A 22,564-nucleotide genomic window follows, 5' to 3' on the forward strand; every position below is an offset into this window, starting at 1 on the left:
TTACATCTTCTGTACATACTGATTGTATTAACATAGAGCATCTCTATTATAACTTATAATATATAATAAAAAATATACATATATTTTTTTTTTCTTCTTTTTTTTTTTTTCTTTTTTTTTATGAAAATAAGTGTGTACATATAGTGTTTGTTTATATATATATATATATATATATATATATATATATATATATATTTATATATATATATTAACAAAACATATATAATTATATGGGAAAATAAAACTATTGAGGTTATACTGCTGTTTTTATTTTATGTTTCCAATGTAAAAATGGAAACAAATCAAAAACAACTTAATAATAAACAATTTTTCAATTTATAGGAAGAACATAAACTATAGAGATAATTGCCTAAAAATGCACATTATATTTTCATATTGCAGTGTAACCTTAATCAAAATAATTATTAATATTATGGATTTTATTGTGTAGAGATATAAAAAAAATTCGTATATAAAATAAATGATATAGGAATATAATATAGAGAAATATATTTCTTTCATTTAAAACGCGTTAGTTTTCAAAGAGTTGATTTAAAATATAATATGTTTTTAAATATTTATGAAACATTAAATTGCTGGAATTTATTTAATTTAAAATTGCCTAGCTATTTAATTAATCGCATGTCATTAATTTTTCTCGATATACTTGATTATCTTATTACTTCTAATCTTTAATAACGAAGTAGAAATAATTAGCACAACATTATATTCTTTTCATATTGTATATATTACATCAACAAGAAGATTATTTAAAATCACTATTTCATAGTATTTTAAACAAATTTTCATTAGAACTCGTAATTCATAATCTGTTTCTTAAATTATTAACATATCATAAGATTCTATATTTTCAAATGCATGTACAGTGATATAATATGCTCATATAGTATGTAGTTTTAACATGTAAATGTGTAAAACTTGTAGCTCTTGTAAAAATCTAAAAATACCTTATTACAACAAATAAAGGCAACAAGCAATTTTTGTAAAGGTTTTAATTATTAATTAAAGGCAACAAGCAATTTTTGCATTTTAATTATTAATTATTTGTCAACAATTTTATTGGCACCATTATTTATTTTACGAAATCACATCATCCTAAATAGGCAAGATGAGTAAATAGCATAATAGGATAAAAAAAAGACGATAGTTAAGCACTATCATTGTTCTTATAGTCTTCTTATACTCTATGGTCTTTAGAAAAAATTTTAGATTTTATATATATGTATATATGACAATTGTTGACTCTACTATAGAGAGCAATAGAAAAATAAATAAAATAACGATTATAATTTGGCAAAAGTATATCCCTATCTGAAAAGAAATAGGATAAATATCAACTTCTGATATGTTTGATAAAAAAATTAATTAATAAAGTGGTTTAAGATGAATTTATAGAACATATATATATATATGAAAATAACAATTGGTTTCAACAAATATCAAAAATTCTGTGCCATTAGTAACTATATTTTACTGTACAAATTTTTAAACTACTATCACTTAATTTGACAAATTTTAGCATATGTAGAATGTTGGAAGAGCACCTTATATAATATTTTATGTATTTCAGGTCTTGAGAGAATTCCCTTCTATAATACATAATAAATTTTGCATGCTAGCAATGTCAAACTTCCTAATACTTCCACCCTTAAAATTGTTAATAACAGATTGTACAATATGCTAGCATAATCGAATACATTATAATAAGCTGTAATTAAGCGAATAATTTTGATATCAATTAAAAAATCTTTTTGTATACTATCATTATAACATATTTATATTCTTTCATAGTTTTTAAAAAAAAAACATTTCGTAAAATATTCCATCTGTTAAAGCTATTATTTAAATACTATGTGTTTTAGTGTAAAATATAAGTCAATCTCAGTATATATAATATATTATATAGGAAATCCATATTGAAAATCAGACGAACTTGAAAGAACATTTATAAAATAAAGAGAAATATATAGAAAATCCACATAATCCATAACAGTAAAATTACTGGAATATATAGTTTTTAAATTATATTAACAGTAATAAATTATTATAGATTAAATTTTAAAGTACTAGGAATAGGAAATTATATCCTAGACTTTCCATATGCAAACTTGAAAATACTTATTGATTAATGATATGATAGTGTGCGATTTATAACAAATTTTTTTTTCTAAAACTTTGAGTCTATGATTTTAAGATTGTACTATTTGATTGCTTCTGCTAATATAATTACCCTTGTCAAGGTGTCATTACTGTTGCTAATGAAGGAAATATCTCAGCTTGTAATGGACCATAATCAACTTCTTCACCATCCACTGTTAAATGGCCACTTACTCCTTCTGCTGGTTCTATTCGAAAAGCCTTAACAGGTATCATGTCAACACCAGAACAGTTTACATGAGTCCCAGTACTTAAACCTAACAAGAACTGACAAATAAAAAATTTTATTTTATAACAAAATTTATTGCAAATGATAAATACATATTTATAAGCTTACCTGTAACAAGTTTGTTCTAGTAATACCAGCTTTAACTATCAAAAGCCATATAATACCATCTGCTAATTTTGCACGTGGTGCAAAAAAATAATCTTGACCTAAATGAGATTGATAAGCTGCATGTACCATTATAAATTCTCCTGTAACATTAATTAAACGAAGATGCAATTATTTATTCATATAAAGTTCTTATTAGATTTAAAAAGATATAAAAATATATAAGATATTTTTACCTTGATCTTGAACCCAAGAATCAGGTAGTTCCGCTGTTAGAGCTGGAAGCGTCGACGATGGACCGTACATAACTTGACTTGTCGTTATATTTTCCGTGTCTATGGATGTGGTTTTTACAACTTTATTCATAAGTTAAAACGCTACATAAAATAATAATATAACATAAAAAATGATATACCAGGCCCCCTTGTATCACCATCATCTATACTATGATAACTTGATATAGAACCAGTACTAAAGTATGTAGATTTTGCCGAGGTCGCAGAATAGAAACTGTCCAACCTTTGTCTTCCTTCAATTTCAGTTTCAAGGGTTATATTTTCTGTTATAACTTCATCATCTCTATAACCATTAAGAGGTAAATCTAATTCATTACTACTATCGTCACAGGCATCGTGGAAACTTTTTGATTCGACTATATTACCATACCTGTACAATATTTATATTAAAAAATATAATTTCATATTTTGAAATAATATTGATATAATATAAATTAAATAAGAAATTGTATGTTTCCAATAATTTATAATACATAGAAAATTAGAAAGTACCGATCTAATTCATCTCCATAACTTCTAGAATGAGTTATTTTTCCATCGCTTGTACAATCTGTATGGCAAACTTTACCATTGCCAACAACTTCTACAGGCAGTACTTTGTCACAAGGCAAATATGATATTTTTCCCTTATATGTTCTTAGTCCTATTAAACGTGCTACACTCCAAATAGTAAATCTTTGTCCACCTATAGCACGAAGTCGCTCACTTTCAATATCAATATCTGAGAGCAAGCCCCATCCGACTGACAAGAATGAAAACAATATTTTGCTTCGTGTTTCAATACGTACTATATCCATAGGAGCCTTCTTACATTTTACTACGGATAAGGCGCTAACTAATAAAGGATTGTAATCATATGGTTCCCTGAAAATACAAGAAAACATATGTATATATTATTTATACATATATATAATGTAGAAGTGGAAGTATCATAGACTGCAGTAATAAATATGATTTATAAATTAATTTCTGAATATGATTTATAAAATAAATTTCTGAATATATTGTAGTTGTATTTAAGTTTAAATAGAGAATTTCACACACACACACACACAAATAAAAGCTGATTTTGAAGTATTAGTTTTTCGACAATAAAAGACAATATAACACAACTACCGTTTATAATGTTTATATAGATGGCACTCAAAGAGAAATATGATGTGTTATATAATAGGTCTTACTACCAATGAGAAGAAAACAATGGTATTACAATTAGGATTGTTATCTATTACTAGAATATCAAATTCAAGGTCCAAGATAAGCCACTCTAGTGCAGAAATATATGTATGTTCAAGAATTCGACTTACGCATTAAGAGCAGTATAAGTTGAAAAAAAAAAACCGCGCGCAATATTACATATTTATCTTTTTTTTTCATTTAACATTTTCCAGAACAATAGTAATTGTCGTATGGTTATGTTTTTATATTTAAAAAAGAAAACGAGTTCGGTAAATTGCCCTTATCAATCGTTAAAGCAAAATAATTTATAATTGTGAAGGCGAAGTAAAGAAAAATAAGGAACAAGTTCAATGTATTATAATTCGTATTAAGATAATATAAAGTGAAATGAGATGAAAGAAAGAGATAGATAAATAGATAGTGTTTTTGATGAGAGAAGAGGATAAGAACCTACTGTTTAGAATATGCAATAGATTTCGCCAGACCGTTACCGGAACCACAGGGTATAACACCAAGGGGTAGCTCATTGAGTGCCTTCTCCCAATCGGGCCTTTGGAAGAGACCATTGACAACCTCGAAGACAATTCCATCCCCGCCAACTGTTAGCAAACCGTTCCATTGATAAATGTCCTTTGAACGGACGAATTCACGCGCATAATTCGAACATTTTGTGATGTGGATGTCGTACGGTCTTTCAGCTTCGGAAAGTACAGGATGAATTCTTTTTTGAAAAACTTCCCTGCCTCTTCCAGGACCAGACTTTGGATTTATTAGAACTAATAGCTTTCGATTCTCGCCTGGGCATGCTGCAACACAAAGAATTGCACATATTCTTTTGTTTATTCGAGTTCGTATTGCGCACGTGTTAATTAATTTAATCTAGTCGCTATCTATCTTAACGATCTTGTTACTGAATAAGAGATCGATGAATAAATCGACAAATATGCTGGGTATTCTATACTCGCATTACGAAACTAAGGACTTAGCTCTCTTTTCCTCTTTTTCTTTGTTAAGATAAAATGTTTTGCTTTTTACCTGGAAATCCTATTATTATTATTATATACGTATATGTTAGATATATTAATAAATATCGTAACGTAATTAGATACATTTTATTTCAAGTAAATGGGAAAAGGTCATTATCGTTAGTAAAAGATCAATTATGAATATGAGTACATTATAAATTCCAATTTCGCATGTGTCCTTGCGTCCAAGAAAGAATGAAAGAATATTCATCGAAGTATTGAAATAAGTATAACCAGAGCAGAAAAGAGAGAGAAAAAGAAAGAGGGACGGAGAGGAGAAGAGGAAGGGAAGGAAGGAAGTGGAAGACATAAATAGTTATAGTTTTAACTATTCGTTTTAAGACAATAACCTGACAGAACGTTAAGCAATAAGCACGATAAATAAAGAAGCCAAACAAGTTTATTCTAAAAATTCAACATTTTCCTTAGTTAACTACTTATGTACATTATATAGTCAAAAGTCCAGAATGATAAAAAACAACTAATTTATACTTCGAATGTTCTCATTATAGTTATTTTGTCTTTGAAATATTTCCAAAAAAAAAAAAAAAAAAAAAAAAAAGATTTTAATCTTGCTGTCGAAGGTCGACATCTTCTACTATATCATATATAAATAATAACAATCAAAACGGATCCTATCAAATCGGTTTCTTGAATCTCTATCTCACATCTGTAGAAATATTTTTTTCGATTAATCTAAGAAATTAATAGTGATCAATGCCATTGTAAATACACAAGGAGTATTCACGATGTAACGATAAGACCTCGTGCTTGATCAAATCTCCAGTTATATTTGTTCTGATTAATGAAAAATAATTATCAATAGTTTCTTGTAATTTTTTTCAATAATATAATATTAAACTATACGAATATAAAATTATATTTATAAATTATACGATTAAATTTATAAATTACATTATTATAAATTAAAAATAAGCCCAATTAAAAATGACATTTAAATCATGTTATACAAACGTTATGTCTGCACTTAAAAAACAGTCTATGGTTACAAATAAAAAACAAACAAACAAAAGAATAAAAAAAAATAGATATGATGTATTCTTTTGATATTTATCAAATTCACGAAACAATTGTTATAACAATTTTATTTAAAAACAAAGATTTGTGTAAGGACGTAGGATTTAGAATTAATACTGAGCCAATACCGTCATTGATGCGAGAGAGAGAGAGAGAGAGAGAGAGAGAGAAAGGAAGAGAATTTAATGTCATTATACTTATTTTTAACAATAACCATTATATTGTTATCCTGATATTTCATAAGACATTATTTGTAACGAAAAAAGGCGCTTTTATATGATATCTCGAAGCAATTTCCTTTCCAGAAATAATCTTACATAGTTATTTAACGTATGAAATCAGATATAGGACAAAGGAAAGAACGAGATGTTTGTGTACATACGTACATATATAAGACATAATCTTTCTAGATTGAATGTTGCGACAAAAATTTTCAGAAATTTGATCGCTATTACTTTATTTACTAAAATGTTATTACTTTAAAATGGTCGTATGTTATTCGACGCCAATGATCCGTATTAATGGACATGGAACAAAAAAAATACATTTGTGTATTCATAAAAAAAATATTAGTATGTACAAAATACTTTACTGCGTAGTGTACCGAATGTTAATTCTTATTGAGTTGCCTACGTAAAAGGTATAAACGCTTACATTACGTAATCTCGATTACACTGTTAATGTATGCTCGTTAAAAATTGTCGATCGGAAGGTATAATGCATGTTTATCGCTGCTTTAATGAAAACATATATAAACGAGAAAAGATTGAGAGAGAGAGAGAGAGAGAGAAAAGTAATAAAAAAGAAGCCACAGTGAAATAAAATATATATTTAAATCGAGTATATTAAGTCGAAAAAGTTGTTTTATGCAAATTTATCAATCATTAAATGCTTAATGTTTTCCCGCAAAAACAGAAAGAAGGAAAGAAGGACTTTTTTTTTATTTAAGTATTTAATACGTGAGGATACGTATATACTCACAGTATAACTTGTATCATTTGTTTTTTTTCTGACATGTTCTTATAAAATTACGAAATATGTGGAAGTGGATGAATTGCAGAAATTTTATACTAAACATACGTATCCTCAAGTGTGTACATATATTTATATACATATATTTATATACATATATGTGCTATAATCAATGTATTCAAATATGAATGTAAAGAATAATATAAAATAATGAACGAATTAAAGTAATAGATAATATTTGGTTGTTACAAATTAAAAATTACATATGTATATACGTTTTTCAAAAAATTATCAGAACGTCAAAAAGTAATAATCAATGGAATCAATGAAAAAAAATCCAAAATGTGTATTGCCTAATTGTCCCACGATTTCTCTCTCTATCTCTCACATACACATACTTGCTCTTTCTTCCCTCTCAACTCTTTTAATTAATCGATCTTTTAATTTGGCTCTTACGTCAATTCAATATCAACAGGATCATTAATCGTCGAGGTTGACTATATGAAAAATACTACAAGAGAGAAAGAGCATGCCAACAATAAAGCCGTAAACATTCGAGAGCGTCGAAAAATAATGAACTTGGCAGTCCGCTTTATACGATCCTTTAACGAAGACTACCACGATGCCAGGAAATATTTTATCGCCAAGTTATAACGAAAAAATTCCTCGATATATTTATATTAATGTGTTTATTAAATACTACTCTGCGATAAACATTTTTCTTCAATATTACAATTTTTTTCGCATCAATATTCAACAATAAATTAACGATTATTTATGGAATACTAAATTTGTATTTAATTTAAAATTTAGATTCTTTTTTTGTTCTCTCTCTCTCTCTCTCTCTCTCTTTCTACTCTATCCTGCTATGCATTCGAAATTATTATCAGAAAAGATTTATAATTAATGATATTTAAATTTTCACATCAACTACATCATCGATATCCTTGATAGGAGATTGTTTAAATATTGTCATTTTTTTTCATCATCTATCAATATTGCTGGATTAACAAAAAAAGAATACGTTTAAATACATAATAACCATTATAAACGGTTGTTATATAACGAAAGTCCATTATATGATACTGAGGAAAAAATGGATAAACAAAATTATTCGCTATAAGAGAGAATAATTATTGAATAAGGAAAATAAAAACTAGTGGGGGAAAAAAAAAAAAGGAACATGAGTCATATTACTTGCGAAATGTAAGAAACTGTTGTGTTTATTCGTAATATTATTTGTTATGAAATTTCAACGGACATTTGACTTATTATATTTCATACAGAATATCGTAATAAAAACATTTTCTTATTCCATATAATTTCAAACTATAATAGATATCTGCCCATTGAGACTTCACAGTTGCAACTATATTCAGTGGCGGATTTATGCAGAAGCAATAGACAAGGTTGCTTCGGGACTCGTAAAACGGAGTAATCCAACGTGATAATATAAATTTATATTAATTATAATTAATTTAATTTAATATCTGTTGTCCGGTATATAATTCTTATTTCTACATACGCGATTATAATCAAATTTGAGCAATGTATTTTTTCATTTCATCGTTTGCATGAACAGTTACAGCGAAAAAATGTATATTGTGCATAACTAATTTATGTTAACGGGAGGCCAAAAATTTGTAATACCTTAGGCTCCTTAAAGATTAAATCCGTCACTGGCTCTTTTCAATCACACATGCCTAAGATCTCGTACAGCAGAACATTTTCGATCAATTAATTGCTTGATTTCGTTGTTAACACATCAAAATAAATAGGAATTAATATAAGATAATAAAATGAAATATAAGATTTCTATTGGATATCAGGAAGATAAGCAATGTTTTATTTTTTGTTTTGAAATGTTGAATCCACCAATCAGAAAACCACCGCGAGAATGAAATTGTTTTAAAGAAAAAGACGTAAAGAAGATAAAGATGACGATTGGCTCATTACATAATCTATCTTTCAATTCTCAAGATAAGTTTCGCTTTTCGTTCATTAACAAAATCATAAAAAATATTGTCTAAATTTTATAGTTAAAAAATGTGCAAAAGATATATAAATCTAGGAAAGAAAAGTAACGTAGACAGGGTGGAAGGATAGAAGGAAGGAAATGAAGGAGGAAAGAAATAAAAAATACTTACCGCCGAGTAAAGCTTCGAGATTTCCATGACTTGGACTCATGAGATTTTTTGGGACTGGTAGCTTCGTGACTAAACACTTTATCGCCAATCGCCACCTACTTGCCTCCCTTAGATTATCTTCATACTTGTCAAAACTACGAAATCTGAGGGTAATCGTTGTTCTCTCGCGTCTACGGATTCCTTTCATCCGTACCTTTTTCAGAGTATACGCGTATATATAGAGATAAGCAGAGGTATCATACTCGTCATAGGATGATTGGAAAGCATCCATAGACTCGACCAGTTTGAGCTGCATTCTCGAGGCACCCGGACGACAAGCGCAACTTCCAGCTGCGCTCCTTCGCTTAGATCTCATGCACCTGCACCCGATGATATCATTTAACGGAATAGTTTCGATCTTCGTCGAGCCATTACTGTCTTTTTGCAAGCTCAAGCCTTTTTCACTAAGCTTCACTTTGTAATAGGTGTTTTTCTTCGATGTCACGTAGAAGGTCTCCTCGAGAACGGCACTCGAAGTTACCTGATTTTCTTCCTCCATCTCGAGAGCACAACATATGTGTTATAAATGTGTCTATGTGTGTGTGTGCACTGAAATAATATTTTTTTTTCTTCTTCTTTTCTTCAACGAATTTGAAGGGTAACCGAAAGACACGCTCCACTCATGTTATTCTTCCTTCTTTGGCAATGATTTTCTTTGTACAGATCGTGAAATAGATTAAGCAAATAAAGTTTTCTTTGAGAAACTTATACGCTTCATTTTATTATCCTTCTATCCTTAATTTTTCTTCTTTCACTTTAGGCAACACATGCATAGATCGAAATTATTAGTTTAAAATTACGAGCAGAATCATTCTTGATTTTCTTTGAACGCCAGAGAACGTTACCCGTGTTGCTGCCGTTACTGCAACTGCTGCTGCGGATTACGATATTGGACGAGTTGAACGCGACAATCGTACTCCGTATGAGAGTTGGAGAAGTGGGAGAAGAGGATATGGAGATGGAAGCGCGAATTAAGCGATAGAGTTGTTAAGTGTTGGAGGAAAGCACGTGCATGCGAAAAAGAATCTATATGTTAGTTCTCCTTTTATTCTTTTTCAAACATCTGTTCCCTTTTCTGTTAATTGCAAGAGAAGAACGTGAGCAAGTACCGTCCTCTTTCGCGAAAAACAGCCACTTTGTCCTCGTACCGCGAAAGTGGATTTAATTGCTGACGTTTTACCATGATCAAATCTTTGTTTATTTGTCGTTAGTGACCGATACGTACAATATTTTTTCCGCGGTAAACTCACTATCACTTTCCTTTCGTGTCAAGTTTACTTCAAAGTAGTTTGCATTAAGTTATTCGAATGAGCAATGCACCCCTTATCCCTTCGTTTTGGTTTCTAGTGTCAGATATAAACATTCGAACATCCAACCACTAACTGAGCTCAGCCCAGACTATTCCCGTAATCGAGATAATATCACTTTAGGGTCACTCGCAGCGCCACCTTATGGTATCTATCAGAAGCCTCTTTATCCTTATCTAAGAAGATAGCAATGGTTTGTCATATTTTTCTGCGTCTTATTTTTTTTTCTTTATATACTGACTTCGTTTTTCGAAAAAACTTAAATGGATGATGAATCTTCTTGATTTTTCTTAATACTTGTTATTCATTCAAAAGATAATCGTTTTTATAATTCAAGTCTTATAACTTAGTATCTTTACTATAGATGGCGCTACTCAATATATTTGACTTTATTTGCTTTTGATAATGTAGATTACTATATTTCATATCTCCTAAATTTTTGTAAATGATTATGTTTCATTATTTCTTTCGATTAATTTATAGTAAAACAATGTACGAAAATTTCTATACTGAATATTCGCTTATGTTACTTAAAAGATTAAATTCACTTAAATTTGAATTTAAGGTAAATTAAAATTTATAGGTAAATAGTGATTTTAAAGTAGATTAAAATTTATAGATAAATAGAGATTTCAAAAACGTTGACCGACAGCACCATCTATATGTTTTGTTTTTTCATGTCCGTGCGGCGCTTCCGGGCTAGGTGGTTTCTCTTCCGGTTTGTCATAATGGTAAGTTAACGTGGGAATTTTCTTTTGCTCGTGAAATCAAATGAAATGGCCCATTTGTTAAAGAGTCGATAAAAAATATAATTCTTCCATAGATGAAGAATGAGTGAGCATGATTTTACGAAAATTATTTTTATTTTAGGGTATCGACATTAACCACAAGCACGATAGAAAGGTCCGACGAACGGAGCCGAAATCACAAGATGTTTATTTACGACTTCTTGTAAAAGTAAGTTACTTCATTTATTGCTTTTTGACGCATGATCTTTTCCGTTCTTTCCATTAAATTTCCTAACGAAAAATATTTCGTGAAAAAAGCTTACATTGTCTTTTTATTAGTTAGATTACGTTTCATTTTGAGGTTAATTCGACAGGAGCATGTCACTTATTTGACAAGATGTTTCTTTTTTCTTCCCCAATATATCATCTAATATTGCGAGCAGCACTCTGTGTTAGTCTTTGCAAATACAGACTAATTCAATTTTGTAAGTTCGCTATAAAAATTAATCAACTTTCCTATTCTGTCTTTTGGCATAAAAAAAAAAGACAATTATATTAGTTGATACATAGATACATAAATATATGACCATACGATATGTTTATATAAAATCAAAGGAATTATTAATTGTCTGGATTTTTTTATAAATGTGCTTTTCTGTTGTTTTTTTAGCTGTATCGATTTTTGGCACGTAGAACCAATGCAAAATTCAACCAAATAATTCTGAAACGTCTATTTATGAGCAAGATTCATCGGCCTCCAATTTCTTTAGCCCGTATAGTCCGATTTATGAAGAAGACTGGCCGCGAAAACTCCATTGCAGTAGTCGTTGGAACTGTTACAGATGATGCGAGAATTTTTGAAGTTCCAAAATTAACGGTATGTCACGTAACCTTTGTAACTTTTTCTATACTCAGCTAGTATTTATTACATTCAATTAATAACATATATTACTTGTACATCTCAGGTTTGTGCACTACGTATTACTGAAAAGGCTAGAGGCCGTATCTTGAAGGCTGGTGGTGAAATCATTACTTTTGATCAACTGGCTCTTCGTTCTCCCACTGGAAAGAAAACAGTTTTGATGCAAGGTCGACGTAATGCACGCGAAGCTGTGAAACACTTTGGTCCAGCACCAGGTGTTCCACACTCGCATACCAAACCTTTGGTACTTTCAAAAGGAAGGAAATTTGAGAGAGCTAGAGGCCGTAGGCGTAGCTGTGGTTATAAGAAATAAATTTTTAATATATCTCGTCATTTATTGTATCATTAAATTCATGGAACATATGCTAACCCTATTGTACATCTTAAAATAATTTCAAGATGTGCACTCGGGATGCACTACACCCCAGATATTTAGAATAGCAGTCGTTTATGTAGAATGGGTAATTTTTACTTCAAAAAAGTACCGTATATTCTTGGAAGTCTCGAATATAATAATCAGTAGATTTGAAAATGCATTTCTAATTCTGACATTATGAAAAGAATTAATTATGCAATTTGAAAAAATGAATTTTTTTTCGTTATAAATTGAATATCCTTTTTAATTTTCATTTTTTGAAAAAGAATCTATAATCATCTTGTGACAAGTCTCTTTCAGAAAAAAATAAGTACTCTATATATGAATCTTTGTAAAAATTATTAGAGCATTTCAATATATCATTCCTTCAAATTGATTAACTATTAGAAATTAAAAGTATACTCGGGCTCGACGTTGAACAGATAAATTCTCTGAAGTTATAGTGTATGAAAAGTAACACAGATGTATGATTTGTTCATGATAAAACGATAACATTTGAACGACAAGAAAACTAAAATTCAATTTACCTAATGCAGTGCATTAGTCACGAGTAGACTTTCTTCATTGCAAGTAGTATATTATAAGTTATTTTGTACTCCACATATGGGCGAGACTATCAGTGTAATCATATCTCACTTTATGGTCAGTTGCAGCTCCATCTTGCAGTATAAATTAAAATCCTCTTTATACTTATCTAAGACGATAGTTATGGCTTGTTATAATTTTCTGTCTCCTGTTTTCTTTTCACTTCATCTATACTTCTCGACTTGTTTTTCCAAAGAAAATTATATAAATTATGCTTCTTCCTAATATTTCTTAATTCTCGTTAATTTTTTAGAGAATAATATATTTTATAACGTAAGTCTTATGGTTTAATATCTTTACTATAGAGTGTACAGTATTGATTTGACTTTATTTGCGGCCGATAATATAATATTTTGTAATCTTTTTGAAATTTTTAATATTCCATAAGATCATGCTTCCTTATATGTTGTGATTAGTTTATCTCAAAATAATGTACGAAAATTTCTATTCTAATTTTTCGGTTATATTATTTAAAAGATTCAATGCACTTCATTATTATTTACAGGTAAATAGTGATTTTAAAAGTGTTGATCAACAGCGTCCTCTATATTTTCCGTTTTTTTTCACGTTCCTTTGGGTTGCATCTGGACTATATGGTTTCTCTTCCGGTTTGTCATAATGGTAAGATAATGTGAGAATTTTCTTTTGCTCGTGAAATCAAATGAAATGGCCCATTTGTTAAAGAGTCGATAAAAAATATAATTCTTCCATAGATGAAGAATGAGTGAGCATGATTTTACGAGAATTATTTTTATTTTAGGGTATCGACATTAACCACAAGCACGATAGAAAGGTTCGACGAACGGAGCCGAAATCACAAGATGTTTATTTACGACTTCTTGTAAAAGTAAGTTACTTCATTTATTCCTTTTTGACGCATGATCTTTTCCGTTCTTTCCATTAAATTTCCGAACGAAAAATATTTCGTGTAAAAAGCTTACATTGTCCTTTTATTAGTTAGATTACGTTTCATTTTGAGGTTAATCCGACAGGAGCATGTCATTTATCTGACAAGATGTTTCTTTTTTCTCCCCCAATATATCATCTAATATTGCGAGCAGCACTCTGTGTTAGTCTTTGCAAATACAGACTAATTCAATTTTGTAAGTTCGCTATAAAAATTAGTCAACTTTCCTATTCTGTCTTTTGGCATAAAAAAAGAGACAATTATATTAGTTGATACATAGATACATAAATATATGATCATACGATATGTTTATATAAAATCAAAGGAATTTTTAATTGTCTGGATTTTTTTATAAATGTGCTTTTCTGTTGTTTTTTTAGCTGTATCGATTTTTGGCACGTAGAACCAATGCAAAATTCAACCAAATAATTCTGAAACGTCTATTTATGAGCAAGATTCATCGTCCTCCAATTTCTTTAGCCCGTATAGTCCGATTTATGAAGAAGACTGGCCGTGAAAACTCCATTGCAGTAGTCGTTGGAACTGTTACAGATGATGCGAGAATTTTTGAAGTTCCAAAATTAACGGTATGTCACGTAACCCTTGTAACTTTTTCTATACACAGCTAGTAGTTATTACATTTAATTAATAACATATATTACTTGTACATCTCAGGTTTGTGCACTACGTATTACTGAAAAGGCTAGAGGCCGTATCTTGAAGGCTGGTGGTGAAATCATTACTTTTGATCAACTGGCTCTTCGTTCTCCCACTGGAAAGAAAACAGTTTTGATGCAAGGTCGACGTAATGCACGCGAAGCTGTGAAACACTTTGGTCCAGCACCAGGTGTTCCACACTCGCATACCAAACCTTTGGTACTTTCAAAAGGAAGGAAGTTCGAGAGAGCTAGAGGCCGTAGACGTAGCTGCGGTTATAAGAAATAAATTCTTAATGTATGTCATCACTTATTTTACCATTAAATTCATGGAAAATAATATCTTAAATGGCTTATTTGGAATTTAAACATTTTTTTTATAAAATGGAATGAAACATAGGGAGTTACACTTTTGTTTTCATGTATTATTTCTGTTTATTCCTTTTTCACACTACAATCTAAATCAGTACTTTCTGGCGTAACTGCATTATTTATTGCGTCTTCTGGTTTATCCTCGTCATCAGACTGTATCTCTTCTAACGCACTAACGGTTGGAAAATATAATTTTGATTCTTCTATTGCACTTTCGTGATTATCGCTAACATAGAAAGGACCAATACCGGCAAATGCCAAAAATGCTTCACGTCCTATTTTCTTAACAGTACATATAAATACTTCGTAACTGTTGAAAACAAGATAGAATTTTTAAGTTTTTATATATCTGATATAGATCTAATGTATAACGTATAGTATCTGTAAATTTACCCAGTTTTTTCTAAAGTACTTAATTCAAATTCTTCGATAGATTTAGCTATCATCTTTATATTTGAAGGTTTATCACACTCAAAAACTCCAAAATCTACGATATCGTCAGTATACATTTCCAAAACCATTTTCAACTCGTTTTTCCTCGTACTGTCGTATTTGAAAATGATTATCGGTTCTCTTTTTATCTTATCCTCGTACTATGGAATTTTTCATGACACATATTTTAATTTCTTTTCCAGTAATATATTCGAAATTGCACGTTTACTTACTGGGTATTTAGTATTTGTGTATTTGCTGAAGATCAAACGAAATACAGTTGCCTTGTTTCTGGCATTCGGTGGAGTCCATGCAACGGGAAACGATTCATTTTCCATTTCAGATGATATTAATGCTGGTCGATGTCGTCCACAATAGCTATTAAAGAAATAATTTTATTGTCAAAAATATATAAAGTTATTTGTAAAATGTACTCTTTCCTCTCGAGGTAACTAAAATAGTTTTAATAAGGCACCTTTATCTTTACGAGCCTATATCTGAATAAATCTATGCAAGATCCTTTTATCGTTATGGTCTTATGGTCTGTACACTTTTATATGTTACACATAGGAAATATTAAAAAGAACTTTAGATTTCCAACAATTGGAAATTTTAAAAAAGAATACCGAGCAACGGGATATCTATGCCTATAACCATTACGATGGGAAAGAGTTCAAATATAGTTGTGTTGTCGTTAAAAGTGACTTATGTACGTCTCATCCGTGAAGCATTGATCCGGCGAAAATAATACTGCTTCTCCGAAGAGTAATGTAAGCAAATGCTGATGAACGTCCAATTCATTCGTAGATTCATTTCTTCTCAAACGCATAAGCATACATTTGCCGTCTAAAATTAATTGTCTTTCGTGATCCGTAAGTACATAATCGGACTAAAAAGAATGAAGTATTTAATTAAGTATTAAACGTTGAAAAAAGGAAAACATATTGCCGGAATTGAAAAGAAAAAAGTCAATGAAGAAACCTCGTGAGACATTTTATCAAGGATATCTTCATTCAATCGCTTTCGTATCTCCTGTTCTATAGTATAATTTCCTGGTAAAATTTCTTCAATTAATTCCAGATACGGTGGGCTACATTTCTTATCCCTTTTATGTCCTTCTTCGTCCTTAAATATCCACGGATACAATAAGAGACAAGTTTCATCGATTAACGAATTAATTAAATGATCCATTTCTGCTTCATATTTCTCTTTGGCTTCTGCTTCTACAAAAGATCCATTATTCAAATATTAAGGTAAATATTAGATAATAATAAAAATTAATCTGTCGCAAAATATAGCAATGCTTTAATAAAAACCTTTTTGAGCTTTCTTCTCTGTTTCCTTAGCTATTCGGACTTCCTCAGCGATGCGCATTCGTATATTTTCTTCTGGGCTACATTCATTTACAGATATAGAGAATCTATAATTTGAAAATAAATGAATATATAGATAGATAATTAATCTAGAACTGTAAATATTAATATAGAACATAACGCGAACTTACTCCGATTCCTCTCCATTTTGAATTCGTTGAAATTCGGTGGTCAACATTTTCACCAGCTGTGGACAATGTGCGCCAAACATTAAATTAATCATCATGCCATCCTGAAAATATATAACAATAAATATTTATCATTTTATTTTCTTCAATGAAATTAGGTAGACGCATTTGTTTACACGAATAAACATCCAAATGGGTTCGCTTTTTTCTTTAAAACGCTGAAGATCCGTTATATCATCGCATCTCGCCTATAACGTTATTTATTATTTTATTATATCGTTATTAGAAACTTCGATAATAGATAATAGTTGGTGGAGTTACCGTAGCATAATTTAAAGCATCGCCGCCAATTTCCATTTTTATCTTTTTTAATGTGCTCACCATACCTGTGCATGGTCCGCTCCATGCGGCATAGATATCAACTACTGTAAGAAAAACAAACATTCAGTTGAATAATAACGATGATGAAAATTTTCCAAAATAATTGTACTTTCCTAACAAGCCCTTTTTAGTTAAGATTTTAGCCCACTCATCGTCATTAGTAACATCAGTCTGAAGTGCCGTCGGTATTGTTTTCTTTGCCATTTTTCTTATCACCTTTCTGGCACCCTATGGTATAAATTATACAAAAGGGATATTAATTAAAATGAAGAGAACAGAAAGGAAATAAAAATCAAATCAAACGTATACCCTTTTACGGCGCAACATTTTGGAAAAAGAAATGAAAATATTGATGAACGTAACAATTTCGAGATTTTATTAGGTATTTTTTTTTTTTATTCAACAATAATTGTAATTGCTTTCAGCCAAGTTGTAATTATTTATTATAAAAGGTTTCTCGAGGAATGCAGTCCTTTGGTAAGCTACGAGCGAGAATAACTTAATGCTATTCAACGGCAAATAGAAGAGAGAACTCTAAGGTTTATTTATTAGAAATTTTACGATCATTATGTCGAGGAAACTCTGAGGGCTATTAGTATGACGGTACTGGAGATGTCGGTGACAGTGAGGACACGCAAACTATTTCGAATAAATTATACTATTGCGAGTCAAATATCTGCGTGGCGTGTATATAATTACAGCGTGAAAGAGCAAGGATATTATTTTTCTTTTTTAAAGTCACGTACATAGATATTATATTTGTCTTCTTCGTGAACGAAGCAAACAATGACGAGAGTATTCTAATTTTACGATAAATAATTTCTAATAATTATTAAGTTCAAGAATTAAAGTAAAGAAATTGAATTGTGACATGCATAAGATAGATAAATAATTTATCTATTAATGATAATTAGAGATGAAGATATCGGTTCTGATAAGAAATACTTGCGTATTAACAAAATCGAACATTAACGTGAGTATTTTAAGTGTTCGTTGTCCAACCGGTTGCCAGGAGTAACAAATTATATGGGTTACATGTGTAATAATAGCGAATGTTTTTCCTGCAACGTCAGCAGCGACTATGCTATACCTTTAATTTATTCAATCTCTAAAAAAGGATAGAACATTTGCGCCTTTCCTTGATTAATATTAATCTTGATGACGGAAGAATACTTATATAGCCAATCGAATGAATAAAAACATCATTCATAATATATTTGGACGATTTATGAATTTATCGCAAACACAGAATGTAATAATAACTCATAAATAATTCCGAGAATTTTACAATATTGATGGTCCACCTATAAAGTAATATTATGTATTGCAATTTGATTTAAATTATATTATACTGTATAAATGAAATTAATATTCATCGAAATTCTTCGGAAGTTTATTTATGGAAGAACATTTATGGAATATCCTTTAACGATAATAATCGTATAGGATAAAAATTAAGGCATTTCCCATTTACTCATTTCTACGAAGTTTGTCATGGCACGCTCGGGGTACGTTCAAATCAATTTATAATAAATCGATCCTTTTTCGTTTTCTTTTTTCTTTTCTCTTATGGATAGTCGTGTACTGTGTGGCCCGCGGCAACGAATGAGTTGCCCATCTCTCTTTTTTAAAGGATTACAATTTTTCAAATCTTTTTCAAATAGTTTTCTAATCTCCACATACTTTTTAAGATCGATATATATATATATATATATAACATTTTGTTTTCCCACATTGTGCTTCTAAGTACTTTTTTTCAGTAGTTTTTCATGAAATTGTATCAAAAGATACTAGCTGAAGCCAGATCTGAAATGTTTTGAATTTAAAACGGATAATAATATAGATATGACGTAACATCGGCAAGAAAAAACAAACCAAGTAATTTTTTTTTTCACCAGAAAGAAGTCAATATATCAACTAGGCAATGAACTTTTTGCGACAGGGAGGCCAACATTACAATTCATAAGATAAGAAAAAAAGTATGGGTGTGTTCTGAAATTTTCAATTTACGCTATACGCTTATATTGTCAATACCGAAATTGTTTTTCTTTAAATAGACAATCGATTTATACGATATCTACAATATTTAAATCGATTTTAGTTTTCCGAATCGATTAAGAATATCGAAAATCGTGACGCAAAAGATCGATTTTGGGGAGATCGATTTAAAATCGGCATTCTTAGTTCAAAGTGATCGTATTTCGTGATATATCGAAGAGACTTCAACGAATGCCAATTTTATTATTCTTTAATCGACGACGATGATTTATTTCAATTTTTGATCATTTAGAAATGAATAAGATTTGTGAGGTGTAACGTAATTAAAAGATTCGTGAAAGTTTTCTTCTCTCCTTCTCTCGTTTTCTATCTTTCTCTTTCTCTTTCTCTTTCTGTACATCACTTAATGACTGTTTATCGTTTGAAATTTCTTATTTCCCTCTGTTCGTTTGAAATACTTTCATTTCAGGTTTACAATTTGTAAATATTTTCTGTTCTGTTTAGAAAAATAGAAGAGATGTTAAAATCTTAAAAGACTATCGCTATTTTAATGATCTTGTCAATCAATAACGTGATTAAGTTATTTTTATTATCTAAATTATTAGGGAACATTATTACTTATAATATATGGCAGAAGATACCGAGATATGTGGTGGCTTTTTGGATGCTAAGCTATCAGGAACAAGATGTGTAACACAAAAAGTGAGGAAAAGATCTTTAGCGCCATGGAAAGTTTGGAAAAGACATTGGTGTACTGTCAAAAAATTGGGACCAGGTTTAGGAATAGAAATACAATTAGATTATGGCATAAGTAGTGGTGGGATTTCGCAGAATGAAAAGGACAACTCAATTGTAATACCTTATGATGCCATTGTATATCGTACTCAATCGAAATCTAAACAGTTTGCATTTGGCATATTCTTAAATAAAGAGAGAAAACCATTATTGTATTTATCTGGGAACTCGGAAACAGAAACACAGCGTTGGATGTCAAATATTCGTCAATTATTAAAACCAAGGAAACATAGATTAATGGATGGATTCTATAATATATCTATAGTAGATAATGCACATTCCAGATTGGCAGGTTTAACTGGTAATATTAATAATTCTTATTTTCATTATTTGTATTTATATTGTATATAATTTGTATTATATATAAAAATTGCAATTTTCTATAGGCTTATATGGAGACTTAGTAGCCAGTCAAATGGGGGTATTTATCAAAGATATTCATTCAGGTGAAATAATACAAAATCTAAAATGGAAGGAAATGAAGCAATTTCATTTAACTACAGCTGGTCGCCCGGAAGATGTAAAACGTATATGTGTAATTCATACCACTAAAGAGTTCAATGCTGGTGTTGGAGAACTTCATGTATTTTGTTTGAAGGCTAGCAAATTGTTACAGGATTTAGTGACTCAGGGCCGTGGTCCAAAGCACAAACATATCGATAAAAGACCATTAAGTTTAAGTGAAGGTGATCTTAGAATATCAGGACATTGTGAAGAAGGTACAACGACTTTTCCAGCATTAAAGAGTAAAATTGCATTTAGTCTCATTAATGCAGGCCTAGGATTACTTTTATCTTCTCGTTCAGGAAATGATGTTAAATCTTTAAACGATATGACAAATGGTCATAACCTTGATAAAGTTATGAATGAGAAACAACCTATAGTCACTAGAGTTGTAGATAATGTTTATCAACAAAAACCAACTAGTATCCCTGATATTGTATCAAGTATAAAAGACTTAGATACTTCATCGCATAGAAGAATTTCCAATGTTTCTGTGGCTTCTGGTGTTTATGAAGAAATTATTGATAATACTAATTGTTCCAGAATCGTTTCGGTAACTTCAAATTTTTATGAAGATCCAGAAGAACTTATTTTTAGCTCTCACAATCTTCAATTGCAACCGCCACCGTTGCCACCTCGACAGCGGTGCGGATCTGCATCTACAAGAAATGGCAGGTTAGTTTTATTAAACAGTATTGTATTCCATCTGGTATATTTTCAGTGAAATTTATGGCATAAACATTTTTTATAGCATTAGTGAAGATGGTTTAGATTCTGAAGGAGATACTAGATCTGTTACTCCGAATGATATCACACCACTTTCTGAAGATAAGATAATACATTCACAGCAAGCAATAATAGATCATTCTGAGTATGTTCCAATGTCACCTAGACCAAAAGTCATCACTTCTTATCATCTTGAAGTAGAAAATTCTTCCCAAGAGGAAATTTACATGGTCATGCAATAATAGCACAAATACATAAAATTTACTTATGCATCAAGTTATGCTTCAAATCACTCAATATGAGTGTTAGAAAATGATATATCATGAATATGTTTTAAACATTTCTAACGAATATGTTAGCTTTCTAAAAATAGCTTGAACTTTGTATCTATCTGGCATATAATGCATAATATTCTCGTGTGAAAGTTCATATATTTTCTAATTGGAAGCAGGGTAATTAAAGTGTGAATATTTTCATATATATGTTTGAAGGATATAATCGTATGCATTAAATTTTATCTATATACATTTCTATTATAAGTCATTTTTAATTATTAGCTTGGTATTATATATACTTTAGGTTGATAATTCACTTCATTATTATTTTGAGTGTATGTTGCCTTTACTTATATTAAGGGAAATGAAATTGTGATCTCTTTATATAACATTTAAAATGTTTATGTCAAAGGTTTATATATTTTGATAAATAATTATTTGTGCTGAAGTATTACAAATTTTAGTACATTTTTTTTTTTTTTTTTTTTTTTTTTTTTTTTTTTTTTTTTTTTTTTTTTGTAAATATCTTCTAATTTATAGTATTATCAATCAGTAAACCAATAATTTAATAATAATCATAGTCTACTACATATATGTTTCTATGTTTGATACGAATTCGTCATAAATTCGTGAAACAAAACAATAAGATTTTGGCAGAAAAAAAAAAAAAGAAAATGAGAAATTCTTCGTTCATAACATACATTAATAACAGTTAATTGTTTCGACGTAATATTTTGTCGAAGACGAACAAATTTGTGTTATCCATTTTTTCTTACTGGTTTGTATAAATCATTGTTGCAGCTTTAAATTTATATGTAATAATGGAGCGCAAGATATTTGATCATAAAAAATTGCCTTTGTCGTGTGCCTAATCGTTCATCCCATAAAGGT

General features: G+C 29.9%; 5 protein-coding genes across 13 annotated transcripts; 3 read left to right on the top strand and 2 right to left on the bottom strand.

Moving 5' to 3' along the window:
- Nucleotides 1–228: 228 nt before the first annotated feature.
- On the bottom strand, nt 229–10,609 carry LOC124954430 (sphingosine kinase 2-like). 4 transcript variants are annotated; one of them, XM_047507377.1, is made up of 8 exons: nt 9,170–10,609; nt 4,442–4,793; nt 3,301–3,672; nt 2,928–3,178; nt 2,749–2,847; nt 2,516–2,655; nt 2,252–2,445; nt 230–1,729 (listed from the first exon to the last, which is right to left on the bottom strand). In XM_047507377.1, exons 1-7 carry the CDS (start codon nt 9,705–9,707, stop codon nt 2,257–2,259), a joined length of 1,941 nt encoding a protein of 646 aa, XP_047363333.1. In that variant the 5' UTR covers nt 9,708–10,609; the 3' UTR covers nt 230–1,729; nt 2,252–2,256. The 4 variants fall into 4 exon arrangements, with proteins under 4 accessions (XP_047363335.1, XP_047363332.1, XP_047363333.1 ...); XM_047507378.1 differs by having other exon boundaries at nt 231–1,332; XM_047507379.1 differs by having other exon boundaries at nt 229–2,445; nt 2,928–3,091.
- A 563-nt stretch (nt 10,610–11,172) lies between these two features.
- LOC124954533 (60S ribosomal protein L18-like) lies at nt 11,173–12,498 on the top strand. Its single transcript, XM_047507607.1, has 4 exons — nt 11,173–11,246; nt 11,386–11,472; nt 11,914–12,120; nt 12,209–12,498. The coding sequence occupies exons 1-4, from the start codon at nt 11,178–11,180 to the stop codon at nt 12,476–12,478; spliced, it is 633 nt and encodes a 210-aa protein (XP_047363563.1). The 5' UTR covers nt 11,173–11,177; the 3' UTR covers nt 12,479–12,498.
- A 1,119-nt stretch (nt 12,499–13,617) lies between these two features.
- LOC124954534 (60S ribosomal protein L18) lies at nt 13,618–16,808 on the top strand. 3 transcript variants are annotated; one of them, XM_047507611.1, is made up of 5 exons: nt 13,618–13,747; nt 13,887–13,973; nt 14,414–14,620; nt 14,709–14,987; nt 16,574–16,808. In XM_047507611.1, the coding sequence occupies exons 1-4, from the start codon at nt 13,745–13,747 to the stop codon at nt 14,976–14,978; spliced, it is 567 nt and encodes a 188-aa protein (XP_047363567.1). In that variant the 5' UTR covers nt 13,618–13,744; the 3' UTR covers nt 14,979–14,987; nt 16,574–16,808. The 3 variants fall into 3 exon arrangements, with proteins under 3 accessions (XP_047363567.1, XP_047363566.1, XP_047363564.1); XM_047507610.1 differs by lacking the exon at nt 16,574–16,808 and adding an exon at nt 15,697–16,018; XM_047507608.1 differs by lacking the exon at nt 16,574–16,808 and having other exon boundaries at nt 13,620–13,747; nt 14,709–15,088.
- Nucleotides 15,090–19,358, bottom strand: LOC124954528. Of its 3 annotated transcripts, none has more exons than XM_047507593.1 (12): nt 19,251–19,358; nt 17,685–19,181; nt 17,489–17,603; nt 17,316–17,419; nt 17,171–17,242; nt 16,998–17,098; nt 16,810–16,913; nt 16,475–16,716; nt 16,207–16,382; nt 15,727–15,871; nt 15,455–15,654; nt 15,090–15,371 (listed from the first exon to the last, which is right to left on the bottom strand). In XM_047507593.1, exons 2-12 carry the CDS (start codon nt 17,700–17,702, stop codon nt 15,125–15,127), a joined length of 1,524 nt encoding a protein of 507 aa, XP_047363549.1. In that variant the 5' UTR covers nt 17,703–19,181; nt 19,251–19,358; the 3' UTR covers nt 15,090–15,124. The 3 variants fall into 3 exon arrangements, with proteins under 3 accessions (XP_047363549.1, XP_047363550.1, XP_047363551.1); XM_047507594.1 differs by having other exon boundaries at nt 15,091–15,371; nt 18,325–19,181; XM_047507595.1 differs by lacking the exon at nt 17,685–19,181 and having other exon boundaries at nt 15,091–15,371; nt 19,251–19,307.
- On the top strand, nt 19,309–22,157 carry LOC124954529. 2 transcript variants are annotated; one of them, XM_047507597.1, is made up of 4 exons: nt 19,309–20,469; nt 20,555–20,887; nt 20,975–21,347; nt 21,424–22,157. In XM_047507597.1, the coding sequence occupies exons 1-4, from the start codon at nt 20,001–20,003 to the stop codon at nt 21,638–21,640; spliced, it is 1,392 nt and encodes a 463-aa protein (XP_047363553.1). In that variant the 5' UTR covers nt 19,309–20,000; the 3' UTR covers nt 21,641–22,157. The 2 variants fall into 2 exon arrangements, with proteins under 2 accessions (XP_047363553.1, XP_047363552.1); XM_047507596.1 differs by having other exon boundaries at nt 19,314–19,692; nt 19,878–20,469; nt 20,555–21,347; nt 21,424–22,156.
- Nucleotides 22,158–22,564: the final 407 nt, after the last annotated feature.

The sequence above is a fragment of the Vespa velutina genome, chromosome 15 (assembly GCF_912470025.1).
Source record: "Vespa velutina chromosome 15, iVesVel2.1, whole genome shotgun sequence".
NCBI classification, from domain to species: Eukaryota; Metazoa; Arthropoda; class Insecta; order Hymenoptera; family Vespidae; genus Vespa; species Vespa velutina.